Source organism: Malaclemys terrapin, chromosome 2 (genome assembly GCF_027887155.1).
Source record: "Malaclemys terrapin pileata isolate rMalTer1 chromosome 2, rMalTer1.hap1, whole genome shotgun sequence".
In the NCBI taxonomy this organism is placed as follows: domain Eukaryota; kingdom Metazoa; phylum Chordata; order Testudines; family Emydidae; genus Malaclemys; species Malaclemys terrapin.
Window position 1 is genome coordinate 257,145,052 of NC_071506.1, and position 23,031 is coordinate 257,168,082.

A 23,031-nucleotide genomic window follows, 5' to 3' on the forward strand; every position below is an offset into this window, starting at 1 on the left:
CTCCATTCCCGAGGTTTTTGTAACTCTGAGGTTCTACTGTATATGGGACAGGAAATAATACTGAGGATATTATACTGCCATTATATAAATTGACTGCATATCCTTACCTTGAATACTGTGTTCAGTTATGATTACTTCACCTCAAAAATAAAAAGGGGTGGAGAACTGGATGACAAAAATGCATGGAAAAGCTTCCACATGAGGAGAGATTGAAAAGACTAAGGGTATGTCTTCGCTACCGGCGAGATGGGCGGGCAACGATTGATCCCTGAGCGCTCTCCCATCGACTCCTGTACTGCAGCTTGGTGAGAGGCACAGAGTCGACGGGGGAGCAGCAGTAGTTGACTCACCGTGGTGAAGACACCATGGTAAATCGATCTAAGTACGTTGACTTCAGCTACGTTATTCACATAGCTGAAGTTGTATAACTTAGATTTCCCCTCCCCCCCCGCCACCCCCCCCTCCCTCCCAGTGTAGACCAGGCCTGAGACTGTTTAGAAAGGAGAAAACAGGGAACATGGTAGGATACAAAATATAGAATAGTGTAGAGAAAGGTAAATTGAGAGCTACTGTTTACTCTTCCTCATAAGTTAAGAACAAAAGAACAGCCCATTCAAATTAAAGGCATCAAACTTAAAAATAATTGAAGGAAATACTTTTTTACACAATACATAGATTAACTTCAGTGCTGCAAAATATCATGTTGTCCAAAAGCTTAGTGGGATTAAAAATTAATTAGATATCTATATGGCTAATAAGAGCATCACAATTACATTAAATACTCCTGGGGGAATTCTGTGCCACTGGGTGGGCACAGAAATCATGTCGCTCCGCAGATTTCTTTGCTTCCCTGCAGAAAATGACAGAGAAGGAAAGGGAAACTGCAAGAGTGGTCAAGGACCCACCCCAGCAGTGCTGGCACCTAGTTTCCATTGCCCGGAGCAGAAATAAATCACTGTGGGAGTGGGTGGGACGGCAAGGTATTGGGGGGGGGGGGGGCGTGTGCAGGGCTGGCCTTACCATGAGGTGAACTGAGGCGGCTGCCTCAGGTGCCAGATTGTCGGGCGGCGCCACTAGAACCCATAGTGTAGAAAATTGTGTCTGCTGCTGGTGCATATGTATTCTCTCTGCTCTAGATGGTGGAGTGCTGTGCTGGAGGAAGGAGGGCACAAGAGACATAACAGACAGGCAGGAGAAAAGTTGAGAGGGAATAACAGAAAGCAGCAGGAGTGCCAGGAGAGAGAGGAGGAGGAGCCTCTTATGTACCTCTCTAGCACCCCCAGGAGCCTGGACTGATTAACACCAGCTTCTCAGGGAGCTTCCTCTTTCCTGCTGCTTCCCTGAACCCATTTGAGGAGAACAGGCAGTCAACTGAAGTAGTAGGAGCCAGTTAGGCTCTTAAGACGCTGATATCTTGCCTCACTCAAGCCCTGCTACCAGCCTGCTTATTTGTCCCCTTCAATTGTGTGTTGAGAGCCACTATAGCTGGCACAGAACAGCAGTCATGAGTGAAAGAAGAAAACGCCCCTCTGGGGCAGCATTCAGAAAAAGAAAGAAAGCAAAGAAAGCTTTTCTATCTAAGCAGGAAGGAGCTCTCCTGAGATACATAGACACAAATGTTCACGGTGAGCCTTCCGGCCCCAGTGAGAATGTGAGTGGTGAGGAGATACCTAATCTTCCAGTTAGTCAGAGTGCAGGTGACCTGGCAGCTACTCCAGTATCCATATCTCCATCTCAAATGGATGTAACCATGCACATTCCTGAAGAAAAGTGTAGATCAGAGAAGAGTGTGGTGGAGGCACAAGAAACAGCTGCTGCTGAGGTTAGTTCCTTAAGTCTAGATGATCCAGGACTGTGGACCCACTTGAGCAGTAGCCTGGGGGTCTTCCTTGTACTTCATGGGCCACAGCAAGTGAAAAACTTCATGTTCCCCAAAGACAATGAAAATAGAAGTTTCCATCCAACACATTACTGGCGTGAAATCCCCAATGGTGACAAAGTGGAGAGGCCATGGCTTATGTACTCAAAAACCCAGAATGCTGCATACTGTTTTTGTTGCAAACTTTTCCAGTCTAATGTTCCAGCCAAATTGGATTCTGCAGGAACAAAGGACTGGAAAAATCTGGCATGCCATGAGAAGGCAGCAAATCATCAGAGAGCATTCCATAGGTGGAAAGAGCTTGAGATGAGACTAAGGTTAGAGGCCACCATAGATGATCAGCATCAAGAGAAGATTGCATCAGAGTCTCTTTACTACATACCTGACATCACCCATACGGAACAAATGGCTTTAATGGTGCGTTTTGTAACAACAACAGAACCTGGTGAAAATGTCCCTGCAATGTGACTGTCAGAGAGCATTTTCTAGAATTTGTTGACATTGATGATACTACAGGAGCTGGTATGACAAATGTGCTTCTTAAAAAACTGGAAGATATGGGAATTGCGATAGCTAACATGAGAGGTCAGGGCTACGATAATGGTGCCAACATGAGAGGAAAGAACAGAGGAGTGCAGACACAGATCCAAGAGTTAAACCCTCGAGCTTTTTTTTTCCCATGCAGTTCTCATTCATTGAACTTGGTGGTCAGTGATGCAGCATCAGCTTCTAGTGAGGCTGCTGAATTTTTTAATGTAATTCAAAGCATCTATGTATTTTTCTCTGCATCAACTCATCGATGGCAAATTTTGAAGCAACATCTGGGAACATCCTCTTTGACACTGAAACCACTGAGTGCCACATGATGGGAAAGCCGAGTGGAGGCGATAAAGCCTATCAAACAACAAATTGGGAAGATAGATGATGCCATAGTTGCCATTATGGAGGATAATGCTATGACAGAAACTGTTTGTGGGAGAACAGCGGCAGAAGGAAATGGAATCACCAGAAACATACATAACTTCAAATTTCTGTGTGACTTACTGTTGTGGCATGACATACTGTTTGAAATAAATGATGTAAGCAAGAAACTCCAAGATGTTGATCTTAATATATCTGGAGCAATGGAACAACTGGACAAAGCAAAGTCATACCTACAGTCTTACCGGTCAGATGAGGGATTTCAAAACGTTCTGAAGAGTTTGGCAGAGGAATTTCACACTGAAGCTATTTTCCCACCCATTCAAGAATACAAGTCACCGAAGAAGAAGACATTTTGATTACGAGGCACGGGATAATCCCATAAGAGACCCCAAACAACAATTCAAAGTTGAATTCTTTAACCAGGTGCTAGACTGTGCAATACAGTCAGTTGAAGAACATTTCATGCAGCTTAAGGAACACAACAGTATTTTTGGGATGTTGTATGATATTCCCAAACTCCTCACTATACCTGAAGAAGACCTACACCAGCAATGCAGGGCACTAGAGACAGTGTTGACACATGATGCGCGATATCGATGCGAGTGATTTAGGTGATGAATTGAAAGCCCTTTCAAGATGCATTTCAGGACCGTGGACCTACAGGAAGCAGTTGAAATCTTTGCACCCAAGAAGGCACGGAAAGCACCACTTTGCTTATTCAAACAGATAAAAATGCCAGTGTTGACTAGGCAGACAAAAAAAGTTACATTTGCTGTTCAGGTGTTTGAAAGTTAAGTGTTACTTATAGTTTTTGAACAAGGCATTTTAATTTGTTAGCTCTCCTTTATTGGGGTAGGTAGCAGAGCAGTACCATGAGAGGAGAAGAACAGGAAGAAGGCAGAATTGAGACCTTTCAAAGTTTCGGCTCAAGCGAGGGAGCATGGGGGCATCATTTGAGCTCCTGCCTCAGGTTCCAAAATGTTGTGGGCCGGCCCTGGCATGTGCCACTGCTCCCCCCATTTCTGCAGGCACAGAGCTGCCACGGGGAGAGAAGGTGGCCATTTGGGTTCCTGCCTCAGCAGCTGGATGCTGCCTCCTGAGTCCTAGTGCCAGTCAACTTCCCCTTCTATGTGTGCTGGGCAGTTTTCTGTACAGTGGTGAGTGCCTGCAGTGGCGCAGGGCAAGGGGTGTGAAGGAAATGGGGAAGAAGCAGTGGAGATAGGATAGGGAAAGGGGTTGTGTGAGTGAGAGAAGAAAGAAGAGCTGTGGCAGGGGGAAGGGGATGGGGAAGAGAAAGGGATAGGAGAATGGAGGGGGTAGCGGGAGCCTGGGACACGGAATTCCCTCAGTGGTGGCAGCAGCAGCAGCTGGGGCTCCCGTGGGTATTCAGGCGGAGTTTCTTCAGAAGAATATCCATAAACTCTCCAACATTCTCCAACCCTCTGTCCCTGGGAGAGTGGCCCTTCTGATTAATGAGGTGCTTCTCAAGCCTGCGAGTGCTCTTTGGAGTACTATTAGCAGCCAAGTGGTTGGAGAAGCGCTGTTTTGTTCCAGTACAGGGACACAAGGGATTTTAGTCCCACCTGGCCCCAAACTCCTGGTAGTCACAGCAGTGAATGACAGCGCTTGGCAGGGCAGATTCAAGTCCTCCCCCAAAGGCAGAGACTTGAAGCGCCTAGATCTTTTAGGCAGGAAGATATACACCTCATAGTCACATCAGATGAGGATTGCGAACCAGCAAGCCCTGCTGGCCAAATATGACTTCCTCAATTAGTTGGTTTTGGCCAAGTTTGAGGAACAGTTTGCCCAAGGCCTCCTGGGATGAATTTTGTGTTTTTCACTGAGGGCAGTTTCGTGGCAAAAACATTGTTGCAATCTGCACTTGAGGTGGTGGACACTTCGTCCAGGGCTATGCCCTCCACAGTTACTATGAGGAGAGCGTCCTGGTTTCAGATCTCTGGGATTATATTGGCTGTCCAGCAAGCAACTGAGGACTTGCCGTTCAATGGCCAACCCTTGTTTTCGGATAAGACTGATGAAACCCTGTATTCCTTCAGGGATTTGAGGGCCACCTTAAGGTCCCTGGGGGTGTATACAAGACACGCACAGAGACGCCATTATGGTGCGCAGGAGCAGCAGTGATACCGGCTGCAACGCCCTTTTGTGCAGCCCTTCCCCCAAAGACAGCGAGACTACCCCAGGAAATTGGGAAACGATCAAGAGGAAGCACTCAAGCTCGGGGTCTGGCCACTCTGTGCATCTTTCTTCAGCATCTGCTAAACACCCATTTTGACTCATTAGGCCAGAACATTGTTCCAGTTGTTCTTTCTTTCTCAACATCCCCCTGTTCCTTTGGGGACAGGCAGGCTCACTTTTACAGTGCCTGGGTATCGATAATGTCCAACAGCTGGATCCTAGACACTTTCAGCTGGGCTAGACCATCCAATTCCTCTCCAAACCCCTATTTCCCCCCTCCCCACCTCCTTCTCACAAGATACTGCTCTTTGAACAGGTCAGCTCTCTGGGAGGGGTGGAGGAGGTTCTGTGAGAACACCGCAGTGCTGGGTTCTACTTCCAGTATTTCCTGATACCAAAATCTAAGGATGGGATCAGGCCCATCCTCAGTCTCCACGTATTGAACACTTTTTCTGCCTAGCACTAAGATTGGTTTGCTAACTCAGTTATTTACCTGATTGGATTGCTGGCTCAGCTTTTCACCTGATCACATTGCTGGCTCAGCTTTTTACTTGGCTGTTTTCTTTCCTTACCAGACAAGCAGGCATCTTTTCCCATGTGCCAGCACCAAAAATGTACATCCTACACATGCCTTCCAGGACCGAATAGGCATTCAGTGGTTCACACACTCATGGGCCATACCACTGTAATGTCCTATGTGAAGACACAAGGGGGAACTCACTCCAGAGCACTCTGCCTGGAGGCAGTCAGTCTGTGGCAGTTCTATATCAAAGAGGACATCACCCTGATAGCTGTCTACTTACCAAGGGTCCAAATTGTCTTGCAGATCATTTCAGCAGGATTTTCTCCCCAAGCCACAAGTGGTCCCTAACGTCAGAGGTCCTTCAGATGGTGTTTGCAACATGGGGCATCCCTACATTCAACCTCTTTGCAACAAGGGAAAAGAGGAACTCAGCCCAGGCTCCCTCTCTGACTCTTTCCCCTGCAGCTGGAAGTCAACTCTACTGTATGTATTCCCTCCTATCCCAGTTCTTCCCTAGGTCATCGCCAAACTCAAGGCAGATTGAGCCAGGCTCATCCTGATTGCCCTAGCATGGCTGAGGCAGCACTAATTCTCAGATCTCCTTGCTCTGTCAGTTCAGCCTCCCATGCCTCTTCCTCTCCTCCCTGACCTCCTTACCAGGACAACGGCCACACCCTGCATCTGGCGACCCCTTGACCTCCCTGCATGGCTGAATGAGGAGGAAGAGCATTGCTCAGAGGCTGTTTCAGAGGTCCTACGTAACAGTAGGAACCCTTCCACTAGAACGACCTACTTGGCAACGTGGAAGAGATTTTCCATGTGGTCCTTGGCCCGTAGGACCCATCCAGTGGAGGCTTCCATCCAGGACATCGTGGAGTACCTGTTACAACATCAGGACTTGGGCCTCGCACTCAATTCTCTGAAAGTGCACGTGGAAGCAATATTGGCATTTCATCCACCTACCCAAGGGAAATCTGTTTTCTCCAATACCATTGTGATACGATTTCTGAAAGGACGACTCCTTCTGAATCCTCCAGTGTGAGAGCCAGTCCCCTTGTGGGACCTGAATGCAGTTTTAGCAGCTCCAATTGGACCTCCATTTGAGCCCCTTGCTTCCTGTCCGCTGCCCCTCCTGTCTCAGAAAACTGCATTACCTCTGCCAGGAGGTTGGGAGAGTTGCAGGCCCTGATGGCTGGGCCTTTTCACATGCAGTTTTCAGGGACAAGGTGACACCAGAAGTTTGTATCCAAGGTGGTCTCTCAGTTTCATTTGAACCAGGTGGTGTATTTGCCTGTATTTTTCCCCAAGCCACATTCCTCCCTGGAGGAGCAACGCTTCCATTCATTAGCCGTTAGACACTGTCTAGCCTTCTCTCTAAGCAGAACTGAACAGTTTCATGCTTTGCCATGCCTGTTCTTATTGTATGCGGACTACATGAAGGGACAAGTGGTCTCTGCCAAGACTATCTCTAAATTGATAACAAATTGCATAAAGACTGCTTATGAGATAGTGTTGGCCACACCTCCTCAGCAGATATGGGCACATTTGATGAGAGGACCATTTGACCATTACACAATCACTGCTTCTTCCAGAGCGGACGCTAATGCCAAAAGAATGGTCCTGCAATCCTTAGGTAGACTTCAAGCCCTGCCTCCAAATGGGGGTACTGCTCGCTAGTCATCTACTTGCAATACACATCTGCATCTACTCAAAGAAGAAGAAACGGTTACTTACTATAGTTCTTCGAGATGTTTCACATGTGTATTCCATGACCCAGCCTCTGGCCCTTCATATAGCCAGGGGAGGGGCTACAGGCACGAGGCAGGAGCACCACCCCCTCTACAGGTACTGCTAAGTAAGAGGCTCTGGCTCTGACACATGGGGCGGACACACACCTTTACTTGGAATACATGTCTGCATCACATCTCAAAGAACCAGTTACAGTAAGTAACAATTTCTTCTTCTACAGAGGATTCCACAAAGAACTTCCCTTTTTCAAAACAGCTGCTATTCTTAATGGGACTGAGGCCACAGGCGACCAGCTGAAGCCCTGAAGCATGAGATTAAAATATGTTATAGCCATTATCATGATACAGAATTACAAATGCTATGAGCCTGCCGAATGCAATGCAGGCAATCACACTCTCTCAAAGGCCTATGAAGGAAGGGTTTGAAGGTGAGGATTCGTAGATTCACAGATTCCAAGGCTGCATGGGACTACCACAGCCATCCAGCCTGACCCCAAGGCCCCTATTACACACACACAGGCTGGAGAAAATACCTAATCTTAATTTAAAGATTACAAGCAGTGGTGAGTCCAATACCTCCCCAGGTAAACAGTTCCAATGTTTACCTCGCTGCTAGGAAATTGCATCTTATCTCAAAGTTGAATTTGTCCAACTTTCATTTTCAGCCATTGGATTTTGATGTCCCTTTATCAACAAAATTGAAAAGCCCAGCACTATCCTTTACTATTTGTAAGTAACTATACACAGTAATCAAATCCCCTCTCATATTTCTCTTCAATAAGCTGAGGAAGTTGAGCACCTTAAGCTTCACATTGTGAGGCTTGTTTTCCAGCCTCTAGATCATTTTTGTGCCTCTCCTTTGAACTCTTTCCAGCATTTCCACATCCTTCTTAAAAGCTAAAGTGTCGTCTGCCAGTATTTGCAAAGAATCAAGGGCAGAGAAACAATAAAGTGTAAAATAGTATTGTGGAGCCTCAAATAGAGTATCTTGTACAGTTGCTAGCAAAACATACAGCTGCATCCAAATGGTGGTAGAGCAGGGGTGGGCAAACTACGGCCCGCGGCCACATCCGGCCCTCGAGCTCCCACTGGGGAGCAGGATCTGGGGCTTGACCTGCTCCTGCACTCCAGCCAGGCCGCTCCCCATGTGTGTGCTGAGGCTCCTGGAAGCAGCAGCATGTCCCCCCTCCGGCTCCTATGTTTAGGGACAGCCAGGGGGCTCCGCATGTTGCTCCTGCCCCAAGCGCTGCCCCCGCAGCTACCATTGGCCAAGAACTGCGGCTAATGGGAGCTGCAGGGGCAGCACCTGCGGACAGGGCAGCGCGCAGAGCCACCTGGCCGCACCTCCGAATAGGAGCCGGAGGGGGGACATGCCGCTGCTTCCAGGAGCTGCTTAAAGTAAGTGCCACCCAGAGCCTGCACCCCTGACTGCCTCCCGTGCCCCAACCCCCTGCCCCAGCCGTGATCCCTCTCCCGCACCCCACCCCCCTGTCCCACCTCAGAGACTCATCCCACACCGTGAACTCCTTTTTTTTCTGGCCCCATCCCAGGTCCCCAGTCAGAGCCCTCATCCCCCATGCCCCAACCCCTGCCCCAGCCCTGATCCCCCTCCCGCCCTCCTAACCCCTTGGTCCCAGCCTGGAGCACCCTCCTATACCCCAAATCCCTCACCCCCCCAGAGCCCGCACGCTCCCCACACCCCAACCCCCTGCCCCAGCCCAGAGCCCCCTCCCGCACCCTGAATTCCTCATTTCTGGCCCCACTCCAGAGCCCGCACCCCCAGCCAGAGACTTCACCCCCTCCTGCAGCCCAACCCCAAATTCATGAACATTCATGGCCCACCATACAATTTCCATACCCAGATGTGGCCCTCGGGCCAAAAAGTTCCCCCACCCCTGTGATAGAGCATCAGTGGTCTCGTTTTTCATAGACAACTTTATTTAAAATTAAGTTTGTTGCAAATATTTTTTATATAATAAACTAACTCCGTTTGCTCTAGCAGTAAATTTTCCTTTCTCTCTCACCTCTATATTGAGAATTTAACAGCTCTGACTATACTTTCAAAAATAATATACTTGGTCAGTGTTTAAATATATACATTTGTACATATAAACTATTTATACTAAAATAAAGGTGTATTTATTTAAACTTATCTTTCTTGGCCTATGCTACTTTAAAAGAATTGTAATGTAAATAAGGCTAAAATGGTTAAAATACTTCAAATTCATAATAAATGTTCTCACAAGACATAACAAAAAGATAGCTAAGTGACTTCATCACAATTGTTAACAAATATTAGGTGTTTGAGGAATCCATTTATTATATTGCATATTTTAATGTAAATTTTTTGCATTTCTTTTGAGAATAAACTGTGACTGAGAGTGCCTTTGTTGTTACTGAACCATCTTCTCTTCAGCAATCCTGTGGTGCCATTACATAAAGAATCTAAGGCCAACAGTAAGAGCTGGAAGCATGTAAATGGAAAAATCAAGTCAACCGATTACATTTTAAACTGTCTCTAAATGCTTTAATGTTTCTTTCTTGTATTCCATATCCATTGGATGATTTTTACAAACAGAAAAGGGAATATCTTACTAAATTTCTTAGGCACGTAACCTGGTCATATTCCTCTTAAGTAAAATTAGGATAGAGAGCAATGTATTTTTTTTAACTGTACCAAATTTACACCAATTATTTACATGGCTCCGTTTTCTAACCTGACCACTGATCTGTTTCTTTTTTATAAGTAACTCATACAACCCTCAATCCCTCAAAATGATGATTGACTGTATTCAGTTTTGAATTACTTCTGTGCTGAAATTTGAAATTTTCCTTATGCTGTTTTTTCATTACATTTGAACGCCTTTGTACTCTGAATGAATTTCAGATTTTCTCTTACAGAGACATGTGACTCAGTCCAGTGGTAATCGAAAATTCAAGTGCACTGAATGTGGAAAAGCTTTCAAATACAAACATCACCTAAAGGAGCATCTACGAATCCACAGTGGTAAATATTCCAAGTCTTGATATACATAATGCATATTATCAAGTGTACTCAGTATGACTTTGGCATGAAAACACTTTTGTAACTATAAGTTTAAAATATAAAGTTTATATTTTGTTCTTGGAGATACTGTAAATTCTGGCCCAAGTACTCGGCTGTGCCCAGGGTGCTCCCAGTGCAACTCAAGAGGCTTTGCAAAAGTGGCTTTAAGCTGAGACAATTAAGCAAAACTTCAGCTGTAGTATTAGAGTTCTGGCAAGTGTAAAAGCAAAGATAGTCAGAAGGAATTTGGGGATGTTTTGTTCAAGTTATGTGTATGTATACAATTTTTAATTTTAGAAAGTGGACAGCCTTTGCCTTGACCTCTTTATAAACTGTTGTCAAAGTCATGTCTGTGACCGTTTGAGAGGAGAGATATTGCTTTCCTATTACTTTAGTATGATGGAGATGCACCGTAACCTAATCGACTCTCATTTATCTTTGTTTAGGAGAGAAGCCATATGAGTGCCCAAACTGCAAGAAGCGTTTTTCCCATTCTGGTTCATATAGCTCACACATAAGCAGCAAGAAATGTATTGGTTTGATGCCTGTGAATGGTCGAGCTCGGTCAGGGCTCAAGACGTCTCAGTGCTCCTCCCCTTCCCTTTCCTCATCACCAGGTATCCCAGCGAGACCACAGATACGGCAAAAGATAGAAAACAAGCCCTTACAAGAACAACTTCCTATTAACCAAATTAAAACTGAACCTGTGGATTATGAATTCAAGCCCATAGTTGTTGCTTCAGGAATCAACTGTTCAACCCCTTTGCAAAATGGGGTTTTTAGTGGTGGTAGCCAATTACAGGCAACCAGTTCTCCTCAGGGTGTGGTACAAGCTGTTGTTCTACCAACAGTAGGTCTGGTATCTCCCATAAGCATCAACTTAAGTGACATTCAAAATGTACTTAAAGTGGCAGTAGATGGTAATGTAATAAGGCAAGTATTGGAAAACAGTCATACTAATCTTGCATCCAAAGAACAAGAAACAATCAACACTGCATCCATACAACAAGCTGGTCATTCCCTCATTTCAGCTATCAGTCTTCCTTTGGTTGATCAAGATGGGACAACCAAAATTATCATCAATTACAGTTTGGAGCAACCTAGTCAACTTCAGGTTGTTCCACAAAATCTGAAAAAAGAAAATTCTGTTCCCACAAACAGTTGCAAAAGTGAAAAATTACCAGAAGATCTTACAGTGAAGTCTGAGAAAGATAAGAACTTTGAAGGAGAGACCAATGATAGCACTTGCCTTCTTTGTGATGACTGTCCAGGAGATCTTAATGCACTTCAAGAATTAAAGCACTATGACCCAAAAAATCCCACTCAGCTTCCTCAGCTCAGTGAAACAGAAGCTGAGAAGTCTGAATCCCCTGTTCTGTCAGAAACAGGGGAGAGCAACTTATCTCCTGGTCAGCCACCTTTAAAAAATCTTTTATCTCTTCTAAAAGCATATTATGCATTAAATGCACAACCAAGTGCAGAAGAGCTCTCAAAAATTGCTGATTCAGTAAACCTACCACTGGATGTGGTAAAAAAGTGGTTTGAAAAAATGCAAGCTGGGCAAATTTCTGTACAGTCTTCTGGACCATCTTCTCCTGAACAGGGCAAACTAAGTAATCCTACAGATAATGATAATCAAGCAGGACCTACAAATCCAAGTGAACTCCACGACAACACAAGTGATTCACAAAACTCCCTCAAGATAATTAAGTCTCAGACTTTATCAGTGGGATTGACCCTGAATGGTTCACGAAGTAATACGCCATCCCCATCACCACTAAACCTCTCTTCATCCAGAAATTCCCAGGGTTATGTGTACACAACAGAGGGTGTACCAGAAGAGCCACAAATAGAACCTCTTGACCTTTCACTACCAAAGCAACATGGAGAAATATTGGAAAGATCTACCATAACTAGTGTTTACCAGAACAGTGTTTATTCTGTCCAAGAAGAACCTTTGAACTTGACTTGTGCAAAAAAAGAACCACAAAAGGACAGCAGTATTACAGACTCTGATCCTATTGTAAATGTAATCCCACCAAGTGCCAACCCCATAAATATTGCTATACCTACAGTCACTGCCCAGTTACCTACAATTGTTGCCATTGCTGACCAGAACAGTGTTCCATGCTTAAGAGCTCTAGCTGCCAATAAGCAAACCATTCTGATTCCACGGGTGGCTTATACATATTCAACTACAGTTAGCCCTGCAGTTCAAGAAACACCGCCAAAACAGACCCAACCTAATGGAAATCAGGTACCTAAGCCTGTGTGTATTCTTGTATGTACTATGTGTAGAGGTGTGGCATAATTCAGGTCATTATTTTTACCAAACTAAGAAATATTTTAATGGGAAAAGGAAAAAAAGCCAGAATTGATTAAAATAGTGTTTAAATTGTTGATAATATTTGTTTTGGTTCCATCCTAATAAGTGGGTGATGGAAGTTATTGTAACATTTATCCCTTTGAAGCCAAGCTGGTACACAGTAGGGCAACACACAGAAACTAATAGTTGTGTCAGATTTTCAGGACCAGTTTTCAATCTAAATAATAGATATATGATCTACTTATGAATTCCAGTACCCTTGGTTAAAAAACAATGTAACCAGGCTCATTTACTTTGCTGCGCCCTATCCCCTTCCCTCTCCCCCTCCCCCCCAAAAAAGGCTGCGTGGAACATCTTTATCCTCCTATTTCGCCCTTCCTGTCAGCTCCCCTCCAGTACTATCTCTTGATCTGGTGGGTAACTGAACTCCTCCTGTACCATAATGGAACTTTAAACAAAATGAAAAGGAAACTTTCATTGAAAATGGGGCAAGTGCTTGTCCTTTGCATGTGTTATTTATGTACTCTACTCTGTTTCTACCTCAAGATATGTCTGTGTGATCAGAGTCGATCCCACTGATAGTTGTACACAAATTATTAAGGTAGGAACAGAGAAGAATAAAAAAAACAAAACATGCAAAGGATAAGATCTTTTCTTGGTTGACTCCTTGTAAGTAGGTAATGGAAGTTTAATATAAACTCTTTCCTGTGCAGTTGGAAACTGGTCAGCCTGGGTTTGGACTGACACAAGGTATGTGTGTGTTTGTTATATATTACTCATGCATACTGAGGTAGCTAATACATATTTTATTTGGATTTGAAAACTGATGCCAAAAATCTAATACAGTTTTTGTGTTTTTTGTGACTTGCTGATACCATTAAAATATGCTTTTATGCTTCTTGAGAGTGAATTTAGCAGATGAATCACAATTACAATTACTGTATTATGGCATTATAGGTACAGTTTTTGTTCATGGAATATTAGCATTCCCTAGCTAGTTACTTTAGGTTACATTTGTAACAGAATTATGGGAAAGAAAGTAGCCAGTATTACAGAATTGAACTCTAATGTTAGCATAATTTTAATTTCCACAAAAATGGTGACACATTTAGATGCAGATGGTGTACCTTGATGTAAAAAACTGTTAGAAATATCCTGGGTCTTCCACATTCCCAATGCCCTTTTATGTACCTTTTCATTCTATAATCTCATTTCCCTCCCTTATCCAGCTCTTAGTTGGTGTGTCAGTGCTCCTCTGAAGGTTGGCCTGAAGCCAAATCTTGAAACTCAAACATTGCAACTCTGTTAAGTACTGGTTTTCCAGGCCTTCTAGTTATAATAGATCAGGAATTTTAGTGTCACAAAGAGAGAGTCTTTTCTTGGCTATGTAAATGTTAGAATTAAACAACATTGTTGGTCAATTTATTGAAATTAAGTGAAATTACAACTAAAATTCCAGGATATGATTTATAATCTCGCCTACTGTGTCCATGGAATTTGTACTATGTTTAATATTTTTTTTGTAATTTTCTTAGGATGAAAGGCAAGATACTAGCTCAGAAGGAGTCTCAACTGTGGAAGATCAAAATGATTCTGATTCAACACCACCCAAAAAGAAGATGAGAAAGACAGAAAATGGGATGTATGCTTGTGATTTATGTGACAAAATATTCCAGAAGAGCAGTTCACTATTGAGACATAAGTATGAACACACAGGTATGTGGTAGTAAATATAGTTTTTAAAATAGTTTCCTTATTTTAATTCTGATTGGATTCCATGCTTCAAAAATAACATGTAATATGTCCATGGTTGAAGGGTGGAGGAGAAAATAACTTTTTCATCATCATGGCTCAATGCACACCTTTTTCAGTAAACCTACATTTTTTATGTTTGTTCTGTTTTCATTGCAATTCCAGGATGTTATTTGTTTTGGGTTTTTTTAGGGACTAATGCAAAAACGTTAAATGATCAGGCATCTCTTCTCCAGCTGAGTCATGGTCATGATGATCTGACAGCCCCTCTAATCAGGGACTCATTTCTCACCTTCCAGCTCATACTGCTGCCCTCATTATTATCATTTGCTATTTACTCACAAAGCACCTTATACATGTGGGATGCTTTACATACAACTAAAAGACAATGTCCCTGCCCCCAGGCATTTTACAATCTAAGAGTCTAATCTAAAATCATTTGGAAATCAGTGGGAGTCCTCAATGAGTTTTGAATCTTTCACAAAAAGAATAGCGTTGCAGTCTTAAGTTTTTTCATTTTTATTTCTCTGCATTCCTCCTTTTAACTCCAGTTCTGGCTGTTTTGGTCGTTTATTACATTCTTTTACTTTAGTCTTTGCTATCTTGTGTATTAAAGACATGTTTTGATATGTGTGTCTTCATATGCCTTTTTCTTTTTTTATTAACTAGATCTCTGTATTATTTCTCTGTTTATCTGCATTACTCTTTTTTTAAATCTCTATTAGGTTTGGTTCTTAATGGTGTATTATCTATTAATTCTGTTAATTTTATTTTCAGTCTTTCCCATTCAGTTCAATTTCTCAGTGTGTTTCTCAACAAAATATGTATTTTTCCCAGCTTTGCTTTCCTAGAAGTTTAGCGTGTTAGTTTCTCCATTTTTAGAACATCTAGTTCTTTCTATTTTACTTTCTAATTAAGTACAGAGCTCAGGAAAAGTGCCTGTTTGACAGTACTAGTCATTGCTCTTCTGTGTACTGTGATCAGAAAGCTACCATTTATCTGCATCTTTCATATCAAGGCTAGGCCTATACAAACTTTTTTGCCTAATTTCTACCCTATTTAATTGTGAGTTTTGAATGCTGAAACCAAACTAACATTACTGGATTCTGTGGTATTAATTTAGATGGAATATATGGGCCCAAAGAGTCAAAGGTGTTAACATGACTCTGAAACTACAATATTAAACAGTTTTAAAGAAGTGTTGGGGTACAGAGACCTCAGCCTGCTTAGTCCCATGGCAAACACCATTACAAATCATTGTAATCTTTTATTAAAGATGCAGAAAAAGAAGAAAAACAGTTAAAGCATTTGAAATGTAAAGAAATAAGTGAGGCTTTCGTTTTAACCACATCCCTTGTCCCTTTCCCTTTAGCTGCAGACAGTCTTTAAAAGAGGGGGGCAGGGAGTAACTTAAATGGTATCAAAGATGATGGTAACTGTCCTTTTTGGAAGAGAGAAGTTAGTTGGAATGGCTGGAGCGATTGTTACTGTTTTTGTTGTTGAAGTCCAATTCCATTTCCTAGAAGACAAAACAAGACACAGAGAGAGAGAGAGAAAGAGGGGAATGAAAAGAACAGGGAAGATAGAAAACACAACTTCTGTCTCTGGTTTTGGCTTTCACTTGCATCCTCACTGCTGGAAAAGCACAGGCACAGCACATGCTCTTACCAGCCACTCTGAGTCCTGGCAATCTCGTATCAGCATTGGGCTGTTTCGGGGTCATTGCCTTTAGCTGCCCCTTTTTGCTCAGAGGCTTACAGCAGTGTTGCAAAATATACATTCTTGTAGGGTTACCATATTTCAGCGAGCAAAAAAGAGGACGGGAGAAGCCCCACCCTAGCCCCGCCCCTGCCCCTCCCACTTCCCGCCCCCCCTGATCTCCCAACCCTCCCCCCGTTCCTTGTCCCCTGACTACCCCCTCCTGGGACCCCTGCCCCTAACTGCCCCCCAGGACTATCTAAGCCTCCCTGCCTCTTGTCCCCTGACTGCCCCAACCTTTATCCACACCCCCACCCCCAGACAGACCCCTGGGACTCCCACGCCCCATCCAACCACTCCCCACCCCCTGACAGCCCCCCCCAGAACTCCCAACCCATCTAAACCCCTCTGCTCCCTGTCCCGACTGCTCCGATCCCTCTCCCCACTCCTGCCCCCTGACAGTTCCCCCCCAGAACTCCCAACCCATCTAAACCCCTCTGCTCCCTGTCCCCTGACTGCTCCGATCCCTCTCCGCACTCCTGCCCCCTGACAGCCCCCCCCCAGAACTCCCAACCCATCTAAACCCCTCTGCTCCCTGTCCCCTGACTGCTCCGATCCCTCTCCCCACTCCTGCCCCCTGACAGCTCCCCCCCAGAACTCCCAGCCCCCTACCCCCCCCCGCTCCTTGTCCCCTGACTGCCCCCTCCTGGGACCCCTGCTCCTAACTGCCCTCCAGAACCCCACCCCCTACCTAAGACTCCCTGTTCCTTGTCCCCTAACTGCCCCCTCCTAAGACCCCCCCCCCAACTGCCCACCAGGACCCTACCCCCTACCTGTACCCTGACTGCCCAAAACTTTCTCCACTCCCCCCAAAAAGCCCCCCCCCGTTTCTTGACTGCCCCCTCCAGAACCTCCCTGCCCCTTCTCCTGCCCCCCTTACCCTGCTGCTCAGAACAGGGTGTTGGGCTCTGTGCGAGCCGGACACGTGGCTAAGCTCCCCAGCACAACAAAACCCGGTCCCTGGCCCTGCACAACAAAACCCGGTCCCTGGCCCGGACCGGGTTGCAGGGGAGAGCTGCCCTTGTATCAGCACAAAGTGCTCTCGCTCCCGTTTTGCTACGCTGCATGGCAGTAACCGCTCCCAGTTGCAAAAGGGGAGGGCTGCACTTTGTGCTGAGACACTTGCTCAGAATGCAGGGCGGAGCTCCTCTCCAGCTGCTCCGGAGTCCAGCCCGGGACTTTCCTGCAGCCCTCCCAGCCGCTCCGGGGGAGGGGGGAAATCCCGGACATTGTGAGTGCTTTACAAATTCCCCCCGGACGCTATTTTTAGCACAAAAAGGAGGACATGTCCGGGTAAATCCGGACGAATGGTAACCCTACATTCTTGGCTCGTTGAACCAGATTCTTATTGGACAGAATGCAAAAGGGGAAGGAGAAGAAATAAGGTGGGGAAGGAAAAGGACACACGGGAAAGGGGTGACAAAGTCTCATATACCAGGTTGTGTTTGGGATTCACCAGAGCCAGTGAGTGGAGGTGGAGCCCTTTTATGGTTTGGTTTGGTCAGGACATCTTTTGGGAACAGGACAACCAAGACACAATGACTTACACTGGAACCCAGGGCCCCAGGAGACGGTGGGGGTGGCAGCCATGATGGTGAAGCTCGCTCCTTCACCTCCCTTCGCTTTCTCTCAGTCTCCTTTATTTTAAGGACCCCAAAAGGGACTGATGGGCAGAATAGTCTATCCTCCCATTATTTTGTCCACCAATAGGCCTAATTTCAGACCCACCAATTTTGGTTCACTGATTTCTGATCTCACACTGTTCTTGTTTACCAGGCATGATCTTGATCAGTTTTGTTTAGACTAATTCAGTCTTTTTTCTTTTCTCTTTTCTCTTCTCTTCTTTTCTTGTTTTATTTTTTACCTTTTCCCATCAAATTATGTTGTTATTGGCTATTATGACATTTTATGAACTTTCACTCACTTTTCACAGTTGAGCTCACAATTAGGGTAAATTTGTAGGCCCAATTATCACACCAGTTTGTTATGTTTAGAAGAGACATTAAAAAATAGCAGAGAGGGGACAAAGAAAAAAAAACTGAAAACTGGAGCAGATTGAAGACTGAGGGATAAACAAATACAGAGAGACTGAGTAGGGGTTAGGGGAGAGATTTTTCTAATGAATTTGATGGGACAGAATAAACACTTGTGCCAATCTGTTTTTGGGGGTGAAGATGTTTCTTCTCCTCTCTTCTTAACACAAAGTGAACAAAAATATTTTAAGTGAGTTATGAGTGGAAAAAGTGGGATTAAAATCCAGGTTAAAAATGGATTTGAATTTGAACTAATTTTCTATCCAAAAAATGTTTCATGAAATTCCCCATCATTAATTGGGATCCTATTCCTCTTATCCCACCTGATTGTGGGGTGTTCATTCACTAAAAGTAGCACCCAGGAGCCAGTCTATCAACTTCCTACATTCTGTGCAATTTTGGCAAATGGCTTTCAAGACAGCCATTCTTGTTCTCAAATTATTCAGCTATGTAGAAATTCAAGAAATTCAATTCACACAGTTCAACAAAGGAGTTAAATGGATTTAAGCATGTGATTAAGCCAGTGAAACTCAAATGTATGCTTAAAGATAAGCACTTTGCCAAATTTGGGCTTGAGCATGCTGTGGATGATGGTGCTGAGTCTGCCCTTTGTTAGAATGGAAAAATAGGGTCGATAAGTGTTGCAATTTTCTAATGTCTTTTATCATCTTTTTTGGAATAAGGTTTTAGTTATCAATGTGGATCTTTATAGTTCCATTGAGTTAGCTATACAACTGGCCTAGAGTTGGTCTCTACAGACCTGTCTCCATTCTCTTCCTACGATGAGCAGGGTATACAGTCACCTGATAGTCTCATCGCAAAAGGAAGACTGATTTATTGAGTGCAGAAAATAAGTCTTATACACAAGCCTCTGACCTTGTGATATATGTCATATTCACTCATAACTTTGGATGGGTTTATTTACATTTATTATTATTTTGATTTGTTAAATCCTACTTTCAGCCTAGAATTTAGGCTAAAATTCAATGGGAAATGGGTTAAGTCCAGTTAACTCCAAAGCAGACTGCAAGTGTTACAAAGGGATCTCACAAAACTGGGTGACTGGACAACAAAATTGCAGATGAAATTCAGTGTTGATAAATGCAAAGTAATGCATATTGGAAAACATAATCCCAACTGTACATAAAATGATGGGGTCTAAATTCACTGTTAGCACACAAGTAAGAGGTCAAAAAAATCAACAATGTTAGGAAACATTAGGAAAGGGATAGATAATAAGACAGAAAATATCATAATGCCATTATATAAATCCATGATATGCCCACATCTTGAATACTGCATGGAGATCTGATTTCCCCATCTCAAAAAAGATATTAGAATTGGAAAAGGTGCAGAGAAGGACAACAGAAATCATTAGGGGTATGGAATTGCTTCTATATGAGGAGAGATTAAAAAGACTTGGACTTTTCAGCTTGAAAAAGAAACAACAAAGAGGGGATATGATAAAGATCTATAAAATCTTGACTGGTGGGGAGAAAGTGAATAAGGAAGTGTTATTTACTCCTTCACATAACACAAGAACTTGGGGTCATCCAATGAAATTAAAAGGCTTCAAGTTTAAAACAAACAAAAGGAAGTACTTCTTCACACAACACACAGTCAACCTGTGGAACTTATTACCAGGGGATGTTATGAAGGCCAAAACTATAACAGGGTTCAAAAAAGAGCTAGATAAGTTCATGGAGATCCATCAACGGCTTTTAGCCAGGATGGTCAGGGATGCAACACCATGCTCTGAGTGTCCCTAGCCTCAGTTAGCCAGAAACTAGGAGTGGAAGATGGGATGAATCCCTTGATGATTACGTGTTCTGTTCATTCCTTCTGAAGTACCTGGCATTGGCCACTGTTGGAAGACAGGATACTGGGCTAGATGGACCATTGGTCCGACCCAGTATGGCCGATCTTATGTTATGTTCTTAGGGTCCTTTGAAAATCCCAACCTTAATGACCCTAAGAAAAGAACACCTTCTTAAATAAATCTTCCAACAGTTGTACCAAAATCCAAATGTGAAACCGCCGCTTTTCAACAAATAGTCTCCACCAACCATAGATGATATGGAAACCAGTAATAACAAAGTGTGGAAATTAAAGTTACAAATATTTGCTTATTATTTTTAGGTAAAAGACCTCATGAGTGTGGAATCTGTAAAAAGGCATTTAAACACAAACACCATTTGATTGAACACATGCGACTGCATTCTGGAGAAAAGCCCTATCAATGTGACAAATGTGGAAAGCGTTTTTCACACTCTGGGTCTTATTCTCAGCACATGAATCATCGCTACTCCTATTGCAAAAGAGAAGCAGAAGAGCGTGATAGCACAGAACAGGAAGAGACAGGACAAGAAGTCCTAAATAATGAGCATGCTGGTGCCAGAGCATCCCCATCGCAGATCGACTCAGATGAGAGAGAAAGTTTAACGAGGGAAGAAGAGGAAGACAGTGAAAAAGAGGAAGAAGAAGAGGAAGACAAAGAGATGGAAGAACTTCAGGAAGAAAAAGAATGTGGAAAACTACAAGAAGTAGAGGAGGAAGAAAGAAAAATTGAAGGTAACATGAAGAATGAAGAATCTGTAAATCAAGTGAGCAATGTAGAACAAGAAGCTATACAGAATGATGAGCGGGTGTCAGAAAAAACAAACAAAGCTTAACTGATAGTTGTTTTTTTTTCTATAAGGAAAGCAACTAATTGGTAATGAAGTTTGTTCTATACTATATATGCTTAACATAGAAACACAGTAGTCTGCATACTGTGATTTCTGTTCACTACTGTGTAAAAAATAAAATAAAAAAAATTATAGTAAAATAAGAAAATGAGAAAAAAAAAATCCAGGTGTGCCTGAACCTCAAACCTAGTAATTTTTCATGCAGTTTTCAAAGTTAGGAACAAGTTTGTAACATGAAGCAGATTAGAAAAATACAGTGACTCTGGAAGCAAAGATTTAACAGGTTGTAGGAAACCTGATTTATTAGACAAGCATCTGGCATCATTTGTTTTATCAGTATTAATTTTCATTCTTATGTTGATTAATTTTAAGCTGTACAATTGGGAGAGATTTATATGATTTTTTTTTTTATCCGGAAAACATTTGCTAAATCCGCTTCAGTATTTTATTATGTTTAGAAAATGTGAGAACTTCTGCACTACAGAATTCCCTTTCGCAGAAAAGTATAATGCAGTTCCAAACAGTGCTAGACTACCTTTGTAAATTCAACCTAGAAGGTAGCAATTATAACATTAGATGTTGTAGTAGAGCATATTATCATTTAAAGTGTATTGTTAGCCTTAAGAAAGCAACTGATAGAAGAACTGAAGTTTCTTACTCATGTGGTTAAAAATGTAGTTGAAAAGATTGTTGTTGAGTTCTGATTGCAGGGACTAACAGTGTTAATACTGGTAAGGACAGCAAAGTCGTCAAAAATCAGTGTTTGTAATTGTGTTTTGAGTATGTAGTAACAATATGAAGGATATGATATGAAGCTTTGTATCTCCTTTGGCCTTATGCAAGACCTGTGTGCTGTAAGTGCCATTTATCAGTATTTTAAAGGCTCTGACCAGCCTTTATCTAATGTGTGGCCTACAATAACTAGCATTTGTTAATTTGCATCAAACTTCTAAATAAATCATGGGGGGGGGGGAGGGACACTCAACCATCCAGAAAGTAAGAACACTGGTACATTTCATTATTTAATTCTTCAGTATTATGTTTGGTTGATATCTAATTTGCAGAATTTCTCTACAATAATTACAAGGGAAAATTTCTAATCTGCTTTATTGGTTTACTTTAATTTCAGACACATACATGACATGTTATCTGGCTCATAAGTGTTTCCAAATGTTAGTTATTATGGACCCCATTTATTAACAATGTTAGCTGATTTTTACCTATCAGTATTATTTTATTTCTTTTAGTTTATAGATCTGTGCAACATTTTGTACTGTATGTCTTCAAACCTGGCAGTATTAATACCCTTCTTACTGACATATGTACCTTTTTAGTTTTAGAAAACTTTTATATTTATGTGTCTTATTTTTATATTTCTTTATTTATTACACAGTGTAGTGTATAATACTGTAGTTTGTATTAATACAATAATATATTTTAGTATGAAAATTTGGAAAGTTGATAAGATTTAAAGTAGAGATGCAATTGGTTCTCTTGCATTGAGATTTGATTTAACAGTGTTATGTTAACATTTATACTTGCCTTGGACTGTAGAACAGAAGAATTAAAATGGGAATGTATTAATTTTACAGTTGCAATCAATTCATTTTACCTTTACCCAGTTTTTAATATAAAGCTCTTACATTTTGAAATTCACTGTGTGACTAATAGCATGATGCTCTGCAGTTTTATTAAGAGATTAGCCTAACCATAAAACTCTCATTTCCTTAGGAAGCCAAATTAGAATAATCTTATAAACAGTGTTGGGAACAATGTTTAACATTTTTGTGCCAATTTGTTCCTGTATTCATGTATGTAAGTTACAAATCTGAATCTTCATTTTTAAGTTCCTTGTTACATCATGGTCATTTTCTAGTTTTTTACCAGGCTCCCCATCTCACAATAAAATGCGTCAACAAGCCTGACTTACTGTCATTATTCCAATAATATAAGATGATTATGTTTTGAATTATTTTTGAGATGTCATGCAGACTTCACTCTTAGCTTAGATACAGATACTCCACTTGAGCTGTGTGTAGGTAACAAATGATTAAGAGCAAGGGATAGGGATAGCTGTTTTGGTGGTTCACTGGCTTCTATAAAGATATACCAGAGGTTCCGGTTTCAGAACCAAACCACATGTTTTCTTGGATTTTTGT

At 42.6% G+C, this 23,031-nt stretch overlaps 1 protein-coding gene across 2 annotated transcripts in view; it reads left to right on the forward strand.

Annotated features, from left to right (window-relative positions):
* ZEB1 (zinc finger E-box binding homeobox 1) overlaps positions 1–22,797 on the forward strand; it is a 200,952-nt gene extending 178,155 nt beyond the window's left edge. For both annotated transcript variants that reach the window (XM_054020885.1, XM_054020886.1), the window contains exons 6-9: positions 10,172–10,277; positions 10,763–12,573; positions 14,178–14,358; positions 20,325–22,797. In XM_054020885.1, coding sequence (XP_053876860.1) covers positions 10,172–10,277; positions 10,763–12,573; positions 14,178–14,358; positions 20,325–20,857 — 2,631 coding nt within the window. In that variant the 3' untranslated portion in view covers positions 20,858–22,797. The remainder of the gene's footprint in view (positions 1–10,171; positions 10,278–10,762; positions 12,574–14,177; positions 14,359–20,324) is intronic.
* Positions 22,798–23,031: the final 234 nt, after the last annotated feature.